This window comes from Spea bombifrons, chromosome 3, assembly GCF_027358695.1.
Source record: "Spea bombifrons isolate aSpeBom1 chromosome 3, aSpeBom1.2.pri, whole genome shotgun sequence".
NCBI classification, from domain to species: Eukaryota; Metazoa; Chordata; class Amphibia; order Anura; family Pelobatidae; genus Spea; species Spea bombifrons.
In genome coordinates this window covers 3,320,806-3,346,866 of record NC_071089.1, presented here as the reverse complement: position 1 = coordinate 3,346,866, position 26,061 = coordinate 3,320,806, and the positions used below count along the sequence as shown (strand labels likewise).

The 26,061-nt window shown below is 45.0% G+C and overlaps 1 protein-coding gene across 4 annotated transcripts in view; it reads right to left on the bottom strand.

Moving 5' to 3' along the window:
• DAAM2 (dishevelled associated activator of morphogenesis 2) overlaps positions 1–26,061 on the bottom strand; it is a 98,733-nt gene that overhangs the window by 52,142 nt on the left and 20,530 nt on the right. For all 4 annotated transcript variants that reach the window (XM_053459033.1, XM_053459036.1, XM_053459035.1 and 1 more), the window contains exons 2-3: positions 22,332–22,534; positions 7,869–7,958 (exon numbers count right to left, since the gene is read on the bottom strand). In XM_053459033.1, the coding sequence (XP_053315008.1) occupies positions 7,869–7,958; positions 22,332–22,505 (264 nt within the window). In that variant the 5' untranslated portion in view covers positions 22,506–22,534. The remainder of the gene's footprint in view (positions 1–7,868; positions 7,959–22,331; positions 22,535–26,061) is intronic.

Here is a 26,061-nt window from a genome sequence, read left to right as displayed (position 1 = left end):
TCATTTAATGCTTCCCGGCAGAGATCAGACGAATCCCCCGCGGAAAAGGATCAATCTCTGCTTATCACGCGGCAGGCAGGGTTGCCCTGCATTGGAAAGCAAGTCCCTCTGCATACCCCCCAAGTGTTCCATTTTTTTTGGAAGGATAGTCCCTTTTTGGTCTCTAAATCCCTTGATGCCCCTCTTTTCTGCCCCTGATGCCAATCTTTCCTCCCTTTTATCGCACTTTCCTCCCTTGATGCCCCTCTTCACTTCTCTGTGTCCCTCTTTCCCTCCCTGATGCCCATTTTTCCTCCTCCGTATCCCACCTTCTTCCCTCGATGCCCCTCTTTCCTCCCCGTGATGCCCCCTTGCCTTCCCTGATGCCCCTCTCTCCTCCCCTGATAGTCCTGTCTCCAAACCTGATGCCCCTGTCTCCTGCCCTGATGCCCCTCTCCCCCCCTGATGCCCCTCTTTTCTAGGAGGTTGGAATGTTTGCTGGGTATGAGGGGATCGCAGGGTTCTACAGCCCTAAAAGCCCCGATAATGTGTATAGAAACAGCAGGAAACGGCTTTATAAATGAAACGGGGTAAATAAACCCCATTATTCTTCTTCTAAATACCCCCCTCAGTTACACAAATACCCCGCAATGGGGCACAAGATCACATAAAAAGTGTCGGTTTTGTTGGGATGTTTCCCGTTCTTCTGGCGTCTCTTCTGTTTGGGAAGATCTTGGATTCTCCTGATTGTGCCAACAGAACTCAAGTCTGCTGTCTCAGGGGTCTCAGGTTTAAATAACCGGGGGTGGGGGATTATATGAGCCAATAACCATTCCACGGTGACATTGGATATTTCCCTGGAAATATTATCTGCGTGTCCCCGGGGCTTGAAAAGAGTCGCTTTGAGCTGTGAAGGATTTCTTTACTCGAAACAGCAAATTTATATCCTATTCCTTCCATGGAACAGCCTCCCAGCAGAAGTGGTAGAGGGTAATACAGCGAGGATATTAAACATGCATGGGATAGACATACGGCTCCTGAATCTAAGACGAGACAGCAGGAGAAATGGGTACTAGACAGGGGCCGGATGGGGCCGATCTGCCAGCAGGTTTGGGGTAACACCACTTTTTTTGAATGTTTGAATCAGAATCACCTTTTATTACCAGTCAGTGTGACGTGAAGGGGTTAAATAGGAGTTTCTATCCCTTATTGTGAGGCTGACAGCACACCCTAGAGATATTAGCAGCCAGGAGAGAGGCGTCAGATTCCCGAAGTCGTTTCCATTACAATCCGGATAGCAGTTGGAATTAAAGCCCCCCCTGGAAACTGCATCACATCCGACGACTTAATACCCCCTGTGACGGCTTCATTTATCAGCGAGACGTTTCATCGGCTGCCTTAACTCAATAATGAAACTCAACTACGTAATTCATGATTCAGCGAGACCCGTAATGCAATCATTAGGCAGGGAGAGAAGCTCCGAGCCGGAAAGACGGGAGAATAATGTCTTTAAAGTGGAAATCCCACCAAACATTTTTATTCCCTGTATCAGACGTTTCCTTTTTTAAACCAGTTGTAGTTTTTGCCCCATAATATAATGTTTTTAGACAGCTGCATATAAAACATTTGTATGATTCTCGCTCTGTTATCATACTGCCTGTGGGGAACAATAGAATGCCTCAGTCTTAATCACCCAGATGGACTCTCTGACTAATGAAATTCAATGGCGGAACGGACTTTATTAGGATTGCCGTAAAGCATCAGCTCAGTGTGGGGGTTATTATTGTATACAGTGCTGGGGGGGGTTATTACTGTATACAGCACCGTTAGGGGGGGTATTACTGTATACAGTGCTGGGGGTTATATTACTGTATACAGCGCTGGGGGTTATATTACTGTATACAGTGCTGGGGGTTATATTACTGTATACACCGCTGGGGGTTATATTACTGTATACAGTGCTGGGGGGTTATATTACTGTATACAGCGCTGGGGGTTATATTACTGTATACAGCGCTGGGGGTTATATTACTGTATACAGTGCTGGGGGTTATATTACTGTATACACCGCTGGGGGTTATATTACTGTATACAGCGCTGGGGGTTATATTACTGTATACAGCGCTGGGGGTTATATTACTGTATACAGCTCTGGGGGGTTATATTACTGTATACAGCGCTGGGGGTTATATTACTGTATACAGCATTGGGGGTTATATTACTGTATACAGTGCTGGGGGTTATATTACTGTATACAGTGCTGGGGGTTATATTACTGTATACAGCATTGGGGGTTATATTACTGTATACAGCGCTGGGGTATTATATTACTGTATACAGCGCTGGGGGTTATATTACTGTATACAGCACTGAGGGTTATATTACTGTATACAGTGCTGGGGGTTATATTACTGTATACAGCGCTGGGGGGTTATATTACTGTATACAGCACTGGGGGGTTATATTACTGTATACAGCACTGGGGGGTTATATTACTGTATACAGAGCTGGGGATTATATTACTGTATACAGCGCTGGGGGTTATATTACTGTATACAGCGCTGGGGGTTATATTACTGTATACAGTGCTGGGGGTTATATTACTGTATACAGCGCTGGGGGGTTATATTACTGTATACAGCGCTGGGGGTTATATTACTGTATACAGCGCTGGGGGTTATATTACTGTATACAGTGCTGGGGGGTTATATTACTGTATACAGCGCTGGGGGGATATATTACTGTATACAGCGCTGGGGGTTATATTACTGTATACAGCGCTGGGGGTTATATTACTGTATACAGCGCTGGGGGTTATATTACTGTATACAGCGCTGGGGGATTATATTACTGTATACAGCGCTGGGGGGTTATATTACTGTATACAGCGCGGGGGGTTATATTACTGTATACAGCGCTGGGGGGTTATATTACTGTATACAGCGCTGGGGGTTATATTACTGTATACAGCGCTGGGGGGTTATATTACTGTATACAGTGCTGGGGGTTATATTACTGTATACAGCGCTCGGGGTTATATTACTGTATACAGCGCTGGGGGGTTATATTACTGTATACAGCGCTGGGGGTTATATTACTGTATATAGCACTGGGGGTTATATTACTGTATACAGCGCTGGGGGTTATATTACTGTATACAGCGCTGGGGGTTATATTACTGTATACAGCGCTGGGGGGGTTATATTACTGTATACAGCGCTGGGGGGGTATATTACTGTATACAGCGCTGGGGGATATATTACTGTATACAGCGCTGGGGGTTATATTTCTGTATACAGCGCTGGGGGGTATATTACTGTATACAGCGCTGGGGGTTATATTACTGTATACAGCGCTGGGGGTTATATTACTGTATACAGCGCTGGGGGTTATATTACTGTATACAGCGCTGCTGGGTATATTACTGTATACAGCGCTGGGGGGGTATATTACTGTATACAGCGCTGGGGGGTTATATTACTGTATACAGCGCTGGGGGGGTATATTACTGTATACAGCGCTGGGGGGGTATATTACTGTATACAGCGCTGGGGGGTTATATTACTGTATACAGCGCTGGGGGGTATATTACTGTATACAGCGCTGGGGGTTATATTTCTGTATACAGCGCTGGGGGGTATATTACTGTATACAGCGCTGGGGGGTATATTACTGTATACAGCGCTGGGGGGTATATTACTGTATACAGCGCTGGGGGGGTTATATTACTGTATACAGAACTGGGGGGTTATATTACTGTATACAGCGCTGGGGGGTTATATTACTGTATACAGTGCTGGGGGTTATATTACTGTATACAGCGCTGGGGGTTATATTACTGTATACAGCACTGGGGGTTATATTACTGTATACAGCGCTGGGGGTTATATTTCTGTATACAGCGCTGGGGTTATATTACTGTATACAGCGCTGGGGGGTATATTACTGTATACAGCGCTGGGGGTTATATTACTGTATACAGCGCTGGGGGTTATATTACTGTATACAGCACTGGGGGTTATATTTCTGTATACAGCGCTGGGGGGTATATTACTGTATACAGCGCTGGGGGGTATATTACTGTATACAGCGCTGGGGGGTATATTACTGTATACAGCGCTGGAGGGTTATATTACTGTATACAGTGCTGGGTATTATATTACTGTATACAGCGCTGGGGGGTATATTACTGTATACAGCGCTGGGGGTTATATTACTGTATACAGCGCTGGGGGGTATATTACTGTATACAGCGCTGGGGGGTATATTACTGTATACAGAGCTGGGGGTTATATTACTGTATACAGCGCTGGGGGGTTATATTACTGTATACAGCGCTAGGGTTTATATTACTGTATACAGTGCTGGGGTTATATTACTGTATACAGCGCTGGGGGTTATTACTGTATACAGCGCCGGGGGTTATATTACTGTATACAGCGCTGGGGGTTATATTACTGTATACAGTGCTGGGGGTTATATTACTGTATACAGTGCTGGGGTTATATTACTGTATACAGCGCTGGGGGTTATATTACTGTATACAGCGCTAGGGTTTATATTACTGTATACAGTGCTGGGGGTTATATTACTGTATACAGCGCTGGGGGGTTATATTACTGTATACAGTGCTGGGGGTTATATTACTGTATACAGCGCTGGGGGTTATATTACTGTATACAGCGCTGGGGGGGTATATTACTGTATAAAATGTCTGAAAGAATAGAATAGCCCCCAATTAACAGAAAACTACTTTTATTACGGTTTAAGGGTATAAAGTCCATTGGTTACTAAATAAGTAACATGGAAGTAGTCCTTTCCCGTGGGTGAGAAGAGTACACAACTCTATGGCGTGGCTTCTGGTGTCGTGGTAGGATTATGGAGAAATAACCCTGGAGAGGTCCACACGGCGCCAGCTCTGGTCTGAAGAACGTGACAGACCCTGAAGAAGATCACCAAGCGAGAATACGGTGGAACCCTGGAGAGGTCAACGAGTAGGAACTTGGAACAGACTGAGATTTGGAATTACGGAGGAGAACTCAAGTATCGCTACCCCGGGGGCTACTGAGAAGGACAGAGAGGACGATGACCCGTGTGCGAGAATTCCTGGGCCGGGAGAACCGGCAGCTACGGACAGACGGAGAAGATTTTCAACGCCATCAAACATTCCAGGAGGATCTAAAAATCACTGTAATTCTCGTGGAATCTGCTGATCGGTCATTCGTCTAATGATGGATTTACACGATCACAGTCCTGTTATTTCATTCATTCCTCTTTGTTCCTTTGCCAAAAAGCACAAAGAACCCAGAGAAGTAACTTTCACACATCATGTTTCTCGCAGATTGATGAGCCGCGGTGAGCGTCCGGGCAGCTTGGTAAATATTAGAGAGCGTTTAAACGGAACATTACTTTATAAAGAGAAATTAAGCTACTGCGGAAAAGGATTCATTACGATGTAGGACCATAGAGAAACCTGACATGGAGCACAGTGAGGATCCAGTCTTGGGGGGAATGTAGCCTTTAAGTGGAGTGGAATGTTTAAATAAAAAACAACACTTTTGGTGGCCCAAATTCTCTAAATCTGAATTGCCCATGATGTTTCTTATCTCCTCCCGTTTTATTCACCATGTCACACGCTGCGTAATTCTCATGAAATGGGTTCCTTATTATTATTATTATTATTATTATTATTATTATTAAGGATTATATACAATACATGCATCATATTCCCAATAATTCTAATGATAATGGGCTTTTTTTAACAGTCCAAAAAGTAAGTTTATTGTCAACTATCTCTCTCTCTTTTTAGAGAATCCCCTAGAATGCTGTCCACCCTGACGACCTGAAATATATCTCAAAAAAATGTTTTTTTTCCTTATTTTCCCTCTTCTGTCCCAGACGAATCCGCTCTCTTGTATGATCCTAAGCAGCTTCCCCGCGGTTTGTGCCGTGACAGATAGAACATTCTGTTGTGTGTCATTCCGTGAAGTACAACATGACATACAATGTGATTTAAAGTCCCTGTTTTCTTGACCTCATCTTTTAGAAATATGTAAGTGCAGAGAGCGATTTACATCACGGGTCACGAATCCAGCGTGCGTTTCCTGCGCATGTTTATTAGCCTTCGCAGAAGAAGTCTATTTATTTTATGGATGTCATGTAATCGGCTGTAACTGTTGCCGTCTACCTACTGACGAGCCGTACACATTATTATTATTATTATTATTATAAATAGGGATCAGTTTATATGGCGCCATCATATTCCGCGGTGATGTATAATCCATATATGCTGGATTACAAGGAACCGGGTCACATCAGGTACCGGGTCTGGGCCATTGGTCCTTGTTGGGTGTTCTTCATGGACACAGAGGCCAGACATTTGGCTCATGGGACGCCAACAACTGTTTGGCCCTCAAGGATGTATGGATTGGCAGAAGATGGATACTTTGGTTTTATGTAGTGTGGCTTTACCCCTAGTGGGGCATTTATAAGAAGAATAATGGGGTTAATTTACCCCGTTTAATTTATAAAGCCGTTCCTTGCTGTTTCTATACACATTATCGGGGCTTTTAGGGCCGTAGAACCCTGCGATCCCCTCATACCCAGCAAACATTCTGACCTCCTAGAAAAGAGGGGCATCAGGGGAGGGGAGAGGGGCATCAGGGGAGGGGAGAGGGGTGTGGGGATTTGCCACTGCAATAAAAAAGCACTTTCAGGGGTCATCGCGGGTAACTCTCTGTGCGGCCCCTGGGCCGTGTCGAGCCATCTCAGCTCTGATTTTTTCACAGAGTTTCCTAGAATACAAAACTCAATTTTTTGGTAGGGAAAAAAAGTGCAGTAAAAAATTGACAGCATCTTTTATTTATAATACGATAATTTAATAGAGAAGAATTTTCTTTACCTACATTTTTCTACTTAAAAAAATTGGGTGTTTTGTATAATCCGAAAAGTACGATAATAAAACATCATTCATTTCATTCGGGTCATAAAGTGGGTCCGGATTATTTACATATAATGTATGGGTGGATTTATATCAATATCCCCACAATATATCTGCTGTTTATGCAAAATAAACAATACAGAACGGCTTATTTTCTCTAAACATTTTTTTTTGCTGGTAAATAATGCGCTCCGGGAGCGTTTCCCACCGGCTGTAGTGACCGGGGGGTTGTTCAGAGGTTAATGAACTCTGGAATCCAGAAGAATGGAAAAAGCAAACATCATACCATATTCAATACGCTTCTGGAACGGCTTTACGGTTATTTATCATTTGGTCGGAGGACAGTTCTTAGAAAAAGACAGAAACAATTTGTCCGTCCCGTATTAATTAACTGCAGCCGGCCAAACAAGATGCGAGGGGGGGGGCTGGTAATCATAGGGAGTCATTTGGTGGGAATCCAAAACCCCGTAGTCCGTGAAGAGGAGAATCTGGAGTAGTGGGGACGGTTCTGGAGACCCCCATCTCCTGGAGGATATTGACATTCTGGAGCCCCAACCTATGCATGGTTAGCTCCATCTATAATGTTGACTGGCAGCTACCAAACCGGGAGAGCTCCAGGTAGCGCACCCTAGGAGGTCCCAGGTATGGATATATATATACGTTACCAGCATTAAATATAACCTACTGCAGCTCCTAACTCTCCTCAAACCAAAGCGTCGGATGCCCTCTTGCCATACTGGTGGCCACGACGTCTCCAGCCACCATGAACCGACTGCCACCATTCAGAGAGATCAGGCAAAATGAGGAATGCGATAAAGAGACAGGAGACTCCAAACCGAGCTCTGTGACGCCGTACGGACGGCTCCTCCCGGAGATAATAATAAGAACAGGACCGTGAAAAATCGAGTTATGACTGCCGATAAACCAACGCAGGATTGTAAGGTCCTACCTTTTTCTTGCTGCAGTAGATCTGCCATTTCTTCTCCGGAGGGAGGGCAAACATGGCCTCTCTGTTTTTGTCCGTGAGATCCAGCTCATCCTATAAGTCAGAAAAGAGGATTCAGCATTAATCAATTAGTCCTCCCCTTCTGTAAAACGGAATCGCTGAGCGAGAAGGCGACACAGAATGAAAATCGGGGAGCAAATCATCGTGAAACCTGAATCCACACAGTCTTATTATCACATAGTAAAGGGTTAATTTACAGACCGTTAGACTAAGAAGTTAAAAACTTTAAAAACTTAGAACCTGCTAGCGGATCGGCCCCATTTGGCCCCCGTCTAGTCGCCCGTTCCTCCTGCCGTAGACTCAAAACCTTAATCAGTCGTTGGTCTCGTCTTAGATTCAGGAGCCGTATGTCTATCCCATGCATGTTTAATCCCCTCGCTGTATTACCCTCTACCACCTCTGCTGGGAGGCTTATCTGTCACCTACTCAGTAAATTAAAACTCCCTTACATTCCATCTCAGCCTCTGACCTTCTAGCATTAGATTCTGGTCTCTTGTTCTAACATTTCTCCTCCTTTTAAATAAACTTTACTTCAGAAAATAATCACATCTAGGTAAACGTTGACGCCTATAATACTGACTAAGTTGGAACCAACATAAGTCGGGACAAAAAAAAATACTTGTGACTTTCTTCAGTCTTATGGAACCTTCCATGGGAACGCCGGCGCCCGTGAAAGCAGTGAAGGAAATTCAAGTATTCGCTTGATGACTTTATCATCAAACATTGCATGCGTTGTGACATCATCTAAAACATCAGGTCGCCCGTAATGCAACTTGCTGTAGAAGTTCTGGGATGAAACAAGTTTTTTTCAGCAACACTTATCGTGGGGAGGAACGTGGCAGACATTTTTAGAACATGGGCAAAAGGTTTTCACCCATCTCTAGTGTGAGGGAAGACCCTGGTGATGAGGACAACCTACTGTTGACCAATCAGCAAAGGAGAATTTTGCCACCCATTAACTTTGTCAGTGTTCCAGTGTCAACTTTGTCTGGAACAACCATGTCGTCCGGACCCTGGTCATGCAGACAAGTGACTGCTGAGCTTTTCCAATAAACGCCCTGAGGTGGCAAACCGCGAAGTCCACCAACTTTTTCCTCTACAGCTCCATGGCTGAAAACTATAGACCTCCCGATACTCACACCGAATAGTCATCTAAATAGCCCCCCCACCCACAGAATCTGCCACCGTGTTCATTTTCTCCTAGTTTCATCCCAGAAACTTGGATCTCAAACGTCTCTGGAAAGTCACGAACCGATTACTAATTATATGGAATGCGGTTAAAATCTCAAGTCTGTAGATTCTAAAGAAGAAACAAAGGTTCCCTTAATAAAACCCGAAGCGGTTACAGGGGACTGAGTGGAAGCTCAGAGCCAGGTAGCAGCTATTGATGAACCCGGAGGCCTCCAGAGACCCTCACTCCAGAAAACTGCATAAAGAACCCAAACAACATTTTTTGGGGCAGCTCGTTGCCAGCTTCGCGAGGTGAAGGATTTGGGAAGAAATGTTTTCCGAGCGTTAGCCGCGGCTGAGTGAGCAAACATATGGAAATGTTTAGAGGTGGATTTCCAAATGTAAGGGGCAGACATGCGAAACAAGAGCTCTGCCCCGTGTTACATAGGATTACAAACCCCAGAGCGAGATTCCAGCTCTAAAAATAAGCCAAGGAATGCTGTCTGAGGTCAGGAAGCTTGTAAAACGGGAGTGGGGCCGTAGACAAGGAGCGACGGGGAACTTCCATGTAATATGTAGGCTGCCGTCGCCGAGCGGTATCCATGGGACGGGGCGCAGGAATAAAAATGTCAATGATACAAAAAAAATTAAGGAAACGTCATTAAAAATGAAAAAAAGGCACAAAGAAATAAAATAAAATAAATGAGTGAAAAAAGTGCATTATGTCCGGCAGCTACGGCCCCAACACTTCATAGAGGGGGGCTTTTGTTTTAGGGATTATTCATAGCATCATAAAAGGCCACACATTGCATGTGCCCCTTATTGCTGGGTATTTGTGTACCTGAGGGGGGCATTTAGAAGAATAATGGGGTTTATTTCCCCCGTTTAATTTATAAAGCCGTTTCCTGCTGTTTCTATACACATTATCGGGGCTTTTAGGGCCGTAGAACCCTGCGATCCTCTCATACCCAGCAAACATTCTGACCTCCTAGAAAAGAGGGGCATCAGGGGAGGGGAGAGGGGGCATCAGGGGGGGAGGAGTGGAGAAACAAAGAGCACAGGGATTGGGGACCAAAGAGAGACTGGACAAATGAAACAGAGACACTTGGGAAGTATGTTTGACTAAAGCTTCAGATTTGCAGGGATTTTGCTGTTTCTCTTAATGTTTTTTGTAAGGAATTAATTAAGTTTTTAAGCTATAAATCAACGATTTAATTGGCATTCACGTGACGTCAAATAAATGCCACATTAAGATCTATAAATAGGAGAAAGAACCGCGCTCGCGGCTGATTAATGGGGGAGAATTTAAAAAAGCCAGTTTTATTTTGGGGAAGGAGGAGAGTTAAACGCATTTTTCACCCCGTAAGCCCACGAGGCCTCGGCGAACGCGTTGTAAATTTATCAGCCGGATGGTTTCCAGATGTCCCGAAAAACTGGCAAAGCGCGGCTTTCTGTGGCCATTAAACGCCAACAACGCAAAGACGAATCCGGAACGTCTGCAGCCGACACAAAGCACGCAGAAGTCAGGACTAAAGAGACGCTGCGACCCGCGCGATGACATCATCCAATAATCACAACTTCCTGTATCAATGCAGCTGTTATATAGACATTTATCAGCTGCCTCAACCAATCAGCAACTTGGCAATAGCGGTGAGATAACTTAATGGGGAGGAATAATGAGGACAGGATCATTACGAAGAATAGGCTGTTCAACCGGCACACCAGACAAATGCCCAGAGGGCCACTGGTCTACACTACAAATCAAGTGCGCAGAAGCGGTAGAGGGTAATACAGCGAGGGTATTAAACATGCGCGGGATAGACATACGGCTCCTGAATCTAAGACAAGACCCAAAGACTGATTAAGGTTTGAATCGTTACAGCAGGAGAAACGGGCGACTAGACGGGGGCCGAATGGGGCCGTTCTGCCGGCAGGTTCTGGGTTTATCTGATACATTGACACGTGAGACAGAACACGGGTGAAAGAAGCGGCCGCCGGCGCTACTGCGCATGTTCCGCAGACTTCTAACAAAGTCAAAAAGCCGCTCTGGGTTTGTCCGCGATCTGGAACATTCTATCCGCAGACGTTTATCTGTAAGAATGTCTCCAAGACACAACCTTCACTCTGGTGTTTATGCCGGCGATGTTGACACCGGACCCCCCTTCTCCAGCGGCGGGGGGGGGTATTTAATGCCACAGCCAATCAGCCCCGAAGCTGAACAGGACGCAAGGTGTGGGAAAGGTTACGAGGAAACCTCGGCGCCGGCAGCCACCTTACTTTCCTGCCGCTTTTTTCATCCTTCGCGCTTCTGTTGGGTACTAAAAGGGCCTTTTTTTTCTTCTTTTTGTTTCCTGAAGTCATTCATAGTTTTTGCCAAAGTACACAGAGGCGTCCACCGCTAAACGGCTTCCTGCCCAAAGGGTGCCCGGCCCGGGGTCGGCACCATCACAGACTCGCGGCTCCTTACCTGATCTACAGAGCAGCGGATAACGAGAAGTGGCATCGAGTTTCATATTAACCCTTCGGGTGGTGGGGGCAAAATAAAAACTTTTATTATTTAAAGGGACTGGACCGGTAATAAGAGCTTTAAATGACCCAGACTCTGCACTGGGCTGGGGGCTGTTTGCATCCACGCTGTGCCAGGGGGGCTCTGGGAAGCTTTTATGGGCGTGATAGGAGTCAAGTGCAGTGGTGGACGTGTGGGGTGCAGACTTTTTTCTTTTCAGCGCTCTCAGCCAGTTACAGTGTGTTCCTCTCCTTTTTTTTTCTCTCCTGTCATTTTTCACTATTCTCTCTCCACTTCTCTCATTTCATACTTTTCTCTTAGGTCCCTCATCTCCCCTCTTTTTTCCCCCCAGTGCCTCTGGGTAGGTTTTCCACCCCCCTGGCCATTCCCCCTCCTTCCTTCCATCCAATAAAGATCATCTGGGGTTTTCCCTACTCTAAGGCAATGATAGCCAAGCCCCATGCACGCATAACCCCACCCCTTCACAAAACCCCTCCCCAGAGGAGCTCCAGGTGACCTACCCTGAGAACACAGTTATGGCAATAGATGGCATAACCAAAGAGATTCCATGCAAGCTCAGCCTTTAGTGAATAAAGCCCACATACCGGACAAAACCAGATTCATTCTAATTTAGACAGTTTGCGACACGCAGAGAACTTCCTAATCATTATTCCCAAATCCTGCCACTTTTTTTTTTTTATTATTGCAGATTCAGCAACGTGGAACCAAACATCGACTTCATTATTTTCCAGAATTTTTTAAGTGCAACTTTGCAATTTTTCACACCAAAAAAAAAAAATTAAAAAAAATGACTCTGATCTAGATTAAAGTTTTCACGGATCCGAAAGGGAATTCTGGAACTGCGCTCTGGCGCCCGGACAAGCTGGTAAAAAAAATCCATTAGTCAGCAGCGAATTAACCCCGTCTTCACGCCATCGCCCAGGGGTGCTTGCGCTCCGACCCGGAATGTGGCCCGGTCTCGTGTTTCCGACACGTTGGCGTAACGGACTCACCTGCGTGGGACTCTCTGATGGAAACAGAATATCGTTCAAAATAATATTTTTTTTCAAGATAAACGAATCCACGGCGCAGGCAGCTGGCCGCGATGTGATGCCGAGGGCCGCGGAAGGTAACAAAAACACCACGTGACCGCCGCACGCGTCTCCCCTTGATTTTTCCATCAGCCTAAAGTGGACTCTCTTGCACCAGGGATTAAACTACAAAGGGGCCGCTTTGACGGACGCCCAATGAAAATATTTAACCGGAATAATTTGCCAAATATTTGCCCGAAATCCACGTCCTCGCCGCCTCTGAAGTTTAAATGAATGCGTTTTTAATACGCAGGGAAATCAACACTCTATCCATTTCTTTGTTATTTTTCAGATTAGACGATATAGTTCACGGCGCTGAACATTAAATAGGAATCCGCGGCGGAATTCTTGGGCTAAAAATGTTAACTCCTTCCTAAAAAAAAAACAGCTCCGTAACTATTGGGAAACCAAAAAGGAATATAATTTTTATGGTTTCCCTTAACACTCTTCTTTCAATTTACTTTTAGGTCTCGTCTTAGATTCAGGAGCCGTATGTCTATCCCACGCATGATTAAATCCCCTCACTGTATTAGCCTCTACCACTTCTGCTGGAAGGCTGCTCCACTTACCACTCAATAAAGTAAAACTTCCTTACATTATACTTAATGCACATTTCTATCTGCCCTTATAAACCTGTGATGTTTCATTGATGATATATACTGATAATGTTACCCCATTCCCTAATACCAGCAATCCCAATATTATTATTATTATCTTTTATTTATATAGCGCCAACAGTTTACGCAGCGCTTAATACAATACAGATATTCAAGGGGTCTGACAAGACGATAATTGACAGACTATGACAAACTGATACATAAGGTGGAGAGAGCAATATGGTTACATGGTTAAATCAGAACTCCCAGTGTTCTCAGCCAGCCATTAGACATTGTCAATGAACCACAGACAGAGAAAAAAAAATGTGAGGTCGAAATGCTATTTGACTTGTAGCGTCTGAAATCAATCCAGATTAGGGTTGCCACCTTTCTTGCAATAAAATACCGGCCATGCTAATTTGCATAATTATTTATATATGCGTGACATCACAGAAACATAATGTGCACCTACCACCCCCAAATAAATATTTCCTGTCACAGAAACATAATGTGCACCTACCTCCCCTCCCCCCAATATTTCCTGTCACAGAAACATAATGTGCACCTACCAACCCCAATATTTCCTGTCACAGAAACATAATGTGCACCTACCTTCCCTCCCCCCAATATTTCCTGTCACAGAAACATAATGTGCACCCCCTCAATATTTCCTGTCATAGAAACATAATGTGCACCTACCTTCCCCCCGCTGATATTTCCTGTCACAGAAACATAATGTGCACCTATCTTCCCTCCCCCCAATATTTCCTGTCACAGAAACATAATGTGCACCTACCTTCCCTCTCCCTCCAATATTTCCTGTCACAGAAACATAATGTGCACCTACCCCCCCAATATTTCCTGTCAAAGAAACATAATGTGCACCTACCTTCCCTCCCCCCCAATATTTCCTGTCACAGAAACATAATGTGCACCTACCCCCCCAATATTTCCTGTCACAGAAACATGATGTGCACCTACCCCCCCAATATTTCCTGTCACAGAAACATAATGTGCACCTACCCCCCCAATATTTCCTGTCACAGAAACATAATGTGCACCTACCCCCCCAATATTTCCTGTCACAGAAACATAATGTGCACCTACCCCCCCCGCCAATATTTCCTGTCACAGAAACATAATGTGCACCTACCTTCCCTCTCCCTCCAATATTTCCTGTCACAGAAACATAATGTGCACCTACCCCCCCAATATTTCCTGTCAAAGAAACATAATGTGCACCTACCTTCCCTCCCCCCCAATATTTCCTGTCACAGAAACATAATGTGCACCTACCCCCCCCCCAATATTTCCTGTCACAGAAACATAATGTGCACCTACCCCCCCAATATTTCCTGTCACAGAAACATAATGTGCACCCCCTCAATATTTCCTGTCACAGAAACATAATGTGCACCTACCCCCCCCCAATATTTCCTGTCACAGAAACATAATGGGCACCTACCTTAGTTTGCTTTTATCAGTGAAGGCAGGAGTAGGGACATAAGGCCTTTTCCTCCGAGTCCATAGGCAGCGAGCTTGCACAGGCCGGCCGGCCTGCGGATGCTGCTAGATTCCAGAGCGCCGCTGGGGGAAGTGACGTCATGAAATTAAACATCACTTCCCCCCAGCGCTCTGCCTCCGCCAATCACGCCGTCGCGGCACGTAGCGCTGCGCTAAAGACAGAGAGCGGCAGGAGGGGGAGCGCTCTAATGGGTGCCGGTCTGCCCTGCAAAAAAATACCGGCCATTGCATTGCCGGTATTTTAAATATACCGATACCGGCAGGGTGCTCTAAATACTGGCCGTGCCGGTGAAATACCGGCCAGGTGGCAACCCTAATCCAGATGGGAATTTATATTTTATATTTTAATAAATTAGAATACATATTTTATTAAACCACATAGAAACCTGACGTTTATATTAAAAAATTGGAGCATAAATAATATTTCTTATTAATCTATTATTATTATTTATTTATTAATTACATTTAATTGGCAATTTTTCTACCCAGGGCCTGTGTGTGAATTAAAAGTTATTCTTCATTATTACGCCTGGACGTTGTATGGTATTAAATATTAATAATCCCAAATCCTGCCACTTTTTTTTTTTTATTATTAGCCTCTACCACTTCTGCTGGAAGGCTGCTCCACTTACCACTCAATAAAGTAAAACTTCCTTACATTATACTTAATGCACATTTCTATCTGCCCTTATAAACCTGTGATGTTTCATTGATGATATATACTGATAATGTTACCCCATTCCCTAATACCAGCAATCCCAATATTATTATTATTATCTTTTATTTATATAGCGCCAACAGTTTACGCAGCGCTTAATACAATACAGATATTCAAGGGGTCTGACAAGACGATAATTGACAGACTATGACAAACTGATACATAAGGTGGAGAGAGCAATATGGTTACATGGTTAAATCAGAACTCCCAGTGTTCTCAGCCAGCCATTAGACATTGTCAATGAACCACAGACAGAGAAAAAAAAATGTGAGGTCGAAATGCTATTTGACTTGTAGCGTCTGAAATCAATCCAGATTAGGGTTGCCACCTTTCTTGCAATAAAATACCGGCCATGCTAATTTGCATAATTATTTATATATGCGTGACATCACAGAAACATAATGTGCACCTACCACCCCCAAATAAATATTTCCTGTCACAGAAACATAATGTGCACCTACCTCCCCTCCCCCCAATATTTCCTGTCACAGAAACATAATGTGCACCTACCAACCCCAATATTTCCTGTCACAGAAACATAATGTGCACCTACCTTCCCTCCCCCCAATATTTCCTGTCACAGAAACATAATGTGCACCCCCTCAATATTTCCTGTCATAGAAACATAATGTGCACCTACCTTCCCCCCGCTGATATTTCCTGTCACAGAAACATAATGTGCACCTATCTTCCCTCCCCCCAATATTTCCTGTCACAGAAACATAATGTGCACCTACCTTCCCTCTCCCTCCAATATTTCCTGTCACAGAAACATAATGTGCACCTACCCCCCCAATATTTCCTGTCAAAGAAACATAATGTGCACCTACCTTCCCTCCCCCCCAATATTTCCTGTCACAGAAACATAATGTGCACCTACCCCCCCAATATTTCCTGTCACAGAAACATGATGTGCACCTACCCCCCCAATATTTCCTGTCACAGAAACATAATGTGCACCTACCCCCCCAATATTTCCTGTCACAGAAACATAATGTGCACCTACCCCCCCAATATTTCCTGTCACAGAAACATAATGTGCACCTACCCCCCCCGCCAATATTTCCTGTCACAGAAACATAATGTGCACCTACCTTCCCTCTCCCTCCAATATTTCCTGTCACAGAAACATAATGTGCACCTACCCCCCCAATATTTCCTGTCAAAGAAACATAATGTGCACCTACCTTCCCTCCCCCCCAATATTTCCTGTCACAGAAACATAATGTGCACCTACCCCCCCCCCAATATTTCCTGTCACAGAAACATAATGTGCACCTACCCCCCCAATATTTCCTGTCACAGAAACATAATGTGCACCCCCTCAATATTTCCTGTCACAGAAACATAATGTGCACCTACCCCCCCCCAATATTTCCTGTCACAGAAACATAATGGGCACCTACCTTAGTTTGCTTTTATCAGTGAAGGCAGGAGTAGGGACATAAGGCCTTTTCCTCCGAGTCCATAGGCAGCGAGCTTGCACAGGCCGGCCGGCCTGCGGATGCTGCTAGATTCCAGAGCGCCGCTGGGGGAAGTGACGTCATGAAATTAAACATCACTTCCCCCCAGCGCTCTGCCTCCGCCAATCACGCCGTCGCGGCACGTAGCGCTGCGCTAAAGACAGAGAGCGGCAGGAGGGGGAGCGCTCTAATGGGTGCCGGTCTGCCCTGCAAAAAAATACCGGCCATTGCATTGCCGGTATTTTAAATATACCGATACCGGCAGGGTGCTCTAAATACTGGCCGTGCCGGTGAAATACCGGCCAGGTGGCAACCCTAATCCAGATGGGAATTTATATTTTATATTTTAATAAATTAGAATACATATTTTATTAAACCACATAGAAACCTGACGTTTATATTAAAAAATTGGAGCATAAATAATATTTCTTATTAATCTATTATTATTATTTATTTATTAATTACATTTAATTGGCAATTTTTCTACCCAGGGCCTGTGTGTGAATTAAAAGTTATTCTTCATTATTACGCCTGGACGTTGTATGGTATTAAATATTAATAATCCCAAATCCTGCCACTTTTTTTTTTTTATTATTAGCCTCTACCACTTCTGCTGGAAGGCTGCTCCACTTACCACTCAATAAAGTAAAACTTCCTTACATTATACTTAATGCACATTTCTATCTGCCCTTATAAACCTGTGATGTTTCATTGATGATATATACTGATAATGTTACCCCATTCCCTAATACCAGCAATCCCAATATTATTATTATTATCTTTTATTTATATAGCGCCAACAGTTTACGCAGCGCTTAATACAATACAGATATTCAAGGGGTCTGACAAGACGATAATTGACAGACTATGACAAACTGATACATAAGGTGGAGAGAGCAATATGGTTACATGGTTAAATCAGAACTCCCAGTGTTCTCAGCCAGCCATTAGACATTGTCAATGAACCACAGACAGAGAAAAAAAAATGTGAGGTCGAAATGCTATTTGACTTGTAGCGTCTGAAATCAATCCAGATTAGGGTTGCCACCTTTCTTGCAATAAAATACCGGCCATGCTAATTTGCATAATTATTTATATATGCGTGACATCACAGAAACATAATGTGCACCTACCACCCCCAAATAAATATTTCCTGTCACAGAAACATAATGTGCACCTACCTCCCCTCCCCCCAATATTTCCTGTCACAGAAACATAATGTGCACCTACCAACCCCAATATTTCCTGTCACAGAAACATAATGTGCACCTACCTTCCCTCCCCCCAATATTTCCTGTCACAGAAACATAATGTGCACCCCCTCAATATTTCCTGTCATAGAAACATAATGTGCACCTACCTTCCCCCCGCTGATATTTCCTGTCACAGAAACATAATGTGCACCTATCTTCCCTCCCCCCAATATTTCCTGTCACAGAAACATAATGTGCACCTACCTTCCCTCTCCCTCCAATATTTCCTGTCACAGAAACATAATGTGCACCTACCCCCCCAATATTTCCTGTCAAAGAAACATAATGTGCACCTACCTTCCCTCCCCCCCAATATTTCCTGTCACAGAAACATAATGTGCACCTACCCCCCCAATATTTCCTGTCACAGAAACATGATGTGCACCTACCCCCCCAATATTTCCTGTCACAGAAACATAATGTGCACCTACCCCCCCAATATTTCCTGTCACAGAAACATAATGTGCACCTACCCCCCCATATTTCCTGTCACAGAAACATAATGTGCACCTACCCCCCCGCCAATATTTCCTGTCACAGAAACATAATGTGCACCTACCTTCCCTCTCCCTCCAATATTTCCTGTCACAGAAACATAATGTGCACCTACCCCCCCAATATTTCCTGTCAAAGAAACATAATGTGCACCTACCTTCCCTCCCCCCCAATATTTCCTGTCACAGAAACATAATGTGCACCTACCCCCCCCCCAATATTTCCTGTCACAGAAACATAATGTGCACCTACCCCCCCAATATTTCCTGTCACAGAAACATAATGTGCACCCCCTCAATATTTCCTGTCACAGAAACATAATGTGCACCTACCCCCCCCCAATATTTCCTGTCACAGAAACATAATGGGCACCTACCTTAGTTTGCTTTTATCAGTGAAGGCAGGAGTAGGGACATAAGGCCTTTTCCTCCGAGTCCATAGGCAGCGAGCTTGCACAGGCCGGCCGGCCTGCGGATGCTGCTAGATTCCAGAGCGCCGCTGGGGGAAGTGACGTCATGAAATTAAACATCACTTCCCCCCAGCGCTCTGCCTCCGCCAATCACGCCGTCGCGGCACGTAGCGCTGCGCTAAAGACAGAGAGCGGCAGGAGGGGGAGCGCTCTAATGGGTGCCGGTCTGCCCTGCAAAAAAATACCGGCCATTGCATTGCCGGTATTTTAAATATACCGATACCGGCAGGGTGCTCTAAATACTGGCCGTGCCGGTGAAATACCGGCCAGGTGGCAACCCTAATCCAGATGGGAATTTATATTTTATATTTTAATAAATTAGAATACATATTTTATTAAACCACATAGAAACCTGACGTTTATATTAAAAAATTGGAGCATAAATAATATTTCTTATTAATCTATTATTATTATTTATTTATTAATTACATTTAATTGGCAATTTTTCTACCCAGGGCCTGTGTGTGAATTAAAAGTTATTCTTCATTATTACGCCTGGACGTTGTATGGTATTAAATATTAATAACGACAATTAATTATATTGATTAATTATCATTAAAACAACATACAATGTATAAAGCAGATGTCCAGAACAGCCATAACTTCATAATAGGTTCCATGTGTCTAAAAAAAAGGGGGGGGGTTCACAAATCCGGGGATATTTTTAATACTTTATTTATAGGAAGCTGTCTCAACCAATCAGCAACAGGAGGGGAGATAAGTTAACGGGGAGGAATAATCATGCTGATCCTGAGAATAGATGACTGCTCCCGTGGTATAATGTGAAATGAGTTTGTAATTCTTACAAATCTCCAACCTCCTTAACTCAAATCCTCTGAGTAATAGTCTGCAGCACTTTTTCTTAAAGAAGAGAAAACATTAAATTATTTGAGCTAAAAAGCTGTGAATTTGCCCGACGCGCCTCGCTTCGGATGGCTGGAGAGGCCGGGACTGGCAGGAATGGATATAAAATGAGACGAGGGCTGCGAGAGATGGGAACAGTGTTTGACAGCAGAGAATAAATTACTTTATCAATCAAATAAATGCAACCCGACAGCAACAATAAATCGCAAAGTGAATATCGGGACGAATCTCTGCAGTTTGGAGCAAATGAAGAAAAAAAATATATAAAATTGTAACTCAGAGCAGGCGGTCAGACCGAATATCAGCATTTTAATTCCCGAAAAGGGTCTTAATTCAGTCTGACGGAGCCTCGGGGTCCTTGTTGGCTGCGCTGTTATAGAAGACGTTACATTGTATTTGGAGCAGCGAGGACTCTCTACAAGCGCCATACCTGCCAAGTGTCCCTGTTTAGTCAGTTTCTGTTTGTGTCCCAAATCCATGACCATGTCCTTACTCTCCTGATGTCCCTTTTACATTCCATGTTTTCCATTTCCTCCCCTGATGCCCCTCTCTCCTCCCCTGATGCCCCCCCTCCTGATGCCCCTCTCTCCTCCCCTGATGCCCCTCTTTTCTAGGAGGTCAGAATGTTTGCTGGGTATGAGGGGATCGCAGGGTTCTACAGCCCTAAAAGCCCTGATAATGTGAATAGAAACCGCAGGAGACCCCATTACTCTTCTTCTAAATGCCCCGCTCAGCTACACAAATACCCAGCAATAGGGCACAAAGTTGCATACAGTCTGTGTAGAGCCCTGCCCCAGCCACGCCTCTAACCACACCCCCAAAAGAAATGTCCTTATTTGGCCATTTGACATGTTGGGAGGGGCATCAATGACAGAAAGAAGGACAGAGAGATTTTGGGCCCAAGCAGGGACTGGGCAAAATAAACAGAGACACTTAGGCGGTATGTTGTGCTTTGGGTTGCAGTGAATCACACTCCATTACGGACATGAAAAGTATCAGAGGAATATGTAGCTGGACACCCCAGGGTTAAGGCAGCAGCAGCCACCAGATAAACTGCAACTCCCATCATGCCTATCCAGACTTCATTTCTTTTCAGAAACAACCAAGAAACACATCTCAAAGTGTTAATAAGGCTGTTGCTCCCACGGCAGTGAATGGGTTAATCTGTGGGGTAGAAGGTCACTCTGCGCGGCATGTCACCGGCTTATAATAACACTATTGTCCGTACGCTTGGGGCGAACCCATTCAGACCCAGCAAACACAAGGCCTTTCATAACAAAAAAGAAAGTACCCGGCACAGCGAACGGGGGCTTATTCACTAAGGAAGGAGTTGGCCGGAGGGTTTTGTCTCCCTGACGTCACCTTACATTGCAAAGAGCTGACCTCAGTGAGATTCTGCCCCCCCAATTTTTTTTTTTTTTTTTTTTTTTTTTTTTTAAATCACCGGGCTGATTAATCTATACATTATGCAGGGCCAGCTCAGCAATTCTTACGCCTTTAATAACTCAGAGCCTCAGCTGGAGCGTTTATTAACATCTGAGCTGAATTTGAGGTCTCCATTAAAATCCATAACACATCAGGCCCTGACGGACCATCAGGCAAACCCTGAAAACACTGACTCACGGTAAACAATGGAAAGACTCAGTCTTAATCACCCAGTTTCTACACGCTGACTAATGAAAGTCTATGGAGGGACGGACTTCATTAGCATTGCCATAAAGCATCAGCTCAGGCAGATTTTGTACGGCCGTAATGATGCTCAAAATCCAGACCGGCATCATAAATAAAATAAAATAATGCATGGGGAAGAGGCCCTTTAAGAGCAAAAAATTAAAGCTAAAAAACAAGCGAAAACTCACATTATTCCGCTCGTTTTAATGTCCTCATTTACCATTGAAAATAGATATTCCAAGAAAAACCTCAAGGAACCTGAAAGCCAAGACGTTCTACTGATGAGCCCATATGGTAATTAGGTGTCTGCGCATACCCGCTGAGGGCAGAGCCAGAGCGTTGGGTTTCTGCGTCTCCTGGCACCGCTCTCTGCCCCAAAATATGCAGAAAATATTAAAAGAAATAAACTCCAAGAACGAACGGAATAAGGCAGAAGGTCTGCAAGTTACGGAGAGTCTCTGTGACTGACTACAAGTCCTACGATCCATAGTCAGCCCGAAGAGAAGGAAAGGCAGGTCTCAGAACTCAGAGTATTTAAGACGGGTTGGGGGGGCCTGCAGAAACGGCGGTGATGGGGCGCACTTACCACCAGCTCCGAGAACCTGGCATTGAGCTCTTCGGCAGAGGGTATGGGCCCCGCGAATTCCACAAACTGCAGAGGGTTGTTGTCTTTGAGATTAATCTCGGGGTGTTCGCTACTCCCAAAGCAGCAGAGGAACCCCAGCGCGTGACGGCTCCTTTTCCGGGGAGCCATGGTCATCCTGTTGAGTGCTATCTGCTGATCATGATCTAAAGAAGAAGAAGAGAAAAGGAGAGGTAATGAGACAGGAAGAAGAACCACTGGCTTTCGGTCCAATGATTGAAATTCCACGTGCGGTATATATATCCCCGCATTAATATATATATTATATAGAATAATAATATGCTCCCAAGTTCCTGTCTCGTGTTGTTGCCGACAGCGCAGGGTCCAGGGCCGGCCGAAGACTTAACGCCGCCTGGGGCGAAGTTTAAAATGCCGCCCCCCCCTTTGCTGATGCCATTATTTCTCCCCCCCCCCCCCCGCCGGTACTTACCTTTAAACAGTCCTGCGGCGAGTCTCCCTGCTCTGCCACGGTGCCGGTTTGTAATGCTGAGCGCCGGAAATTGACGCCACTTCCGACGCTCATCATTACAAGCCGGCACCGAGACTGAACAGGGAGACTCGCCGCAGAGGAGAGAGAGAGAGGGGCGCCGAGCGGGTAAGCGAAAACTACTCGGCGCCCCTCTCTCTCTCCTCCGCTTCAAAACAAACAACCAAAAATAACGCTTGGGGCGGCAAAGTGCCGCCCCTTCTAAAGTGCCGCCTGGGGCAATTGCCCCAGTCGGCTCCATTGTAGGGCCGGCCCTGGCAGGGTCCCCAATGTTATACTGAGATTTTTACATCCCAAGTGCGTAATTTTACATTTATCAACATTAAACTGCAGCTTCCGGACTCTCCGCTATCCATTTAATTTACTCAAACCATTAACCATTTGTTCCCCCTGGAATGGCTACCATGTTGCTGACCTTTGTATTCTCTGGGGGGGCATACTTTGCCTTTGAGACCTTTCTTAATATTTATTAACATTCTATATCCAATCAGATGATGTGAAACTGTTACGAACCAACATAGAAAAGCAAGCGGGCGCGCGCGTGTCCAGCGGGGGTCGGGTCCTGGAATTCAGAACTTTTACTGATTCTTAAAGACTTTCAATCGTGCAACCTTCTGATTCCTTAACCCCTTAAGGACAATGCATGTACGGGCTCTGTCAGGAAGGGGTTAATGATGTTCACACGGCGTAAGTGTTACTTCTTCTCAATCATTAATAATAGTTAAGATTCCACACTGGTCACGGCAATAAGAAATATAGAAATTCCCGGCAGGTCGGCCCCCATCCGGCCCCCGTCTAGTCTCCCGTTTCTCCTGCTGTAAAGACTCAAACCTTAATCAGTCGTTGGTCTTGTCTTAGATTCAGGAGCCGTATGTCTATCCCGCGCATGTTTAATACCCTCACTGTATTACCCTCTACCACTTCTGCTGGGAGGCTGTTCCACTTTGCTCATTACGTCCCGTTTGTGCGAATAAAACGTTTTTTTTATTTAACTCGCACAATGTGTAGCTCAAACATCACGCTGTAACCTGGAGGGGCAGCTCTATTTGTAGACAGAAGGTCATTATTTTTATTACTTACAAAGGATCTGTAGAATGTATCTGGGTGATGGGGAGGGATAACGCGACATAAAAGCTAATGAGGGTCCTGCTCCCCGTTCACTATAAAAGGAGCATTTCTTTCAGTGTAATGTTAAGGAGATCGGGAAGAAGCTGACAGGCTGGGGCAAGGTTCAGGTTAACAGACAGCAGATAAATGTCTGCATAATAAAAATGCCCTTCACTCATAACATATAGCAATAAATTAGCCCCCCTGAGACTTTCCCGGTGGACGGGACGTTGTGCAGGTCCCAGACACAGCATTGACCCCTAATTATAAGGTTATGGGGGGGGTAAGTTTATTAAACTGGGGGGTTTCAGAGACAGACACATTTTTTACGAGACATCCACAAAGCTCTGAGTAATGTACCGAGAGCCGAGCACCAGCAGCGAGACGTTTGGAAGCCGTCTATGAGGGTTAGACAGAGCGATCAGAGCCCTCCACCAGGGAATGGATGCAATCAGCGGCATATTCTACCCCTGGGCAGAGGGTCCGGGGTGGGGCGGCAGCATATTCTGTCCATTAAAATAACATGAAGAAGTCCAGTGCAGACGGGGTTAATGTTGTAAATGACTATTGTAGCTGGAAGCGGCTGATTTTTTATGGAATCTCTTCATAGGCGTACAGAGGCCCTTTATCACTCCCATCACTCCTGTGTTCCAATGGCCCTTTATCACTCCCATCACTCCTGTGTTCCAATGGCCCTATATCACTCCCATCACTCCTGTGTTCCAATGGCCCTTTATCACTCCCATCACTTCTGTGTTCCAATGGCCCTTTATCACTCCCATCACTCCTGTGTTCCAATGGCCCTTTATCACTCCCATCACTCCTGTGTTCCAATGGCCCTTTATCACTCCCATCACTCCTGTGTTCCAATGGCCCTTTATCACTCCCATCACTCCTGTGTTCCAGTGGCCCTTTATCACTCCCATCACTCCTGTGCTCCAATGGCACGTTGTGTTCGCTGATCCAAGTATAAAAGGATAATTGATGGTTAGAACCCCTTTTGTAATTATGTTACAGCCAGAAATGTCCTTGTTTTCCATTAAAACAGCCGAGTGACCCCAAACTATCGGATGGCTCTGTATATAGCGCAGTGTATAAGAGAGTTCTGGTCACACGGAGGGCTCTGGCGCAGGCACGCACTTCTAAGAATTAACTTGATTTGTTTTTGGAACGGAATGACTTTTATATATTTTTATGCGTTTAAGTGAAATACGGTCTGATCAGGGATTATTCGCGATTTTCTTTTAAGGATTTTTTCCACTGTTTTGGGCCACGAGGCTCACCCTCCTTCATCTGGGTAAAAAAAAGACAGTTTCTAGGAAAAGTTACAGCACTTCCGGGGGTTAAAGACACGAGAGGGTTAACGGACGCCGGCGGCGGGTTGCGTGACTTTGTTAGGAATTCGGACGCTCGTGGTGGTGACAGCAGAGTTTTGCTCGTCCGTCGTGTCCCCGGCTGAATGTAATCGTCCTGATACAATTTCCCTGTCTTATCGGATCATTTGCTTCCATGTGATCTGCGTTCCGTTACCCCCTCCCCCACCCCGTCTTCACATGATTTCTTGGCGTGTCGTCTGCATTTTGCGGTATGTGGCGTCTGAGGAAGGGCTGTTTATACACGTTAAGAGATTTGCCCAATTTCAGTTCTTTCAAACGAATGCGAAACGCGTTTACTGCACGAGCTGTATTATTATTCATTGTTTAATATAGCGCCATCATATTCCGCAGCGCTGTACAATGGGACAATAAAGAATAAATTATCCCGCATCTGTCTTTGGGATCTGTCACATAAGTGCCTTTACCGGGGCTACTTCTAGGAGGTTCTGCCCCCCTGTGCTCCTCTCCGGGGGGGGGATGGGGGGGTAGAACAGGGTGTTCCGCAGTCTGTACTGGGGCTGCTACTTCTGTGCCTCGAGAAACGGCACTCTAGAACTGGCAACGAACCATCAGTGGATGCTTGCCGACCTTTGAATGTGAAATGCGTCGGCCCAGAAAGTCAACGGCCCTCCATGAGAGCTGCAGACCACCAATCAGTGGAGGGTTGGTTGCCCATTGGACTCAGGGTAAGTATTTTAAAATG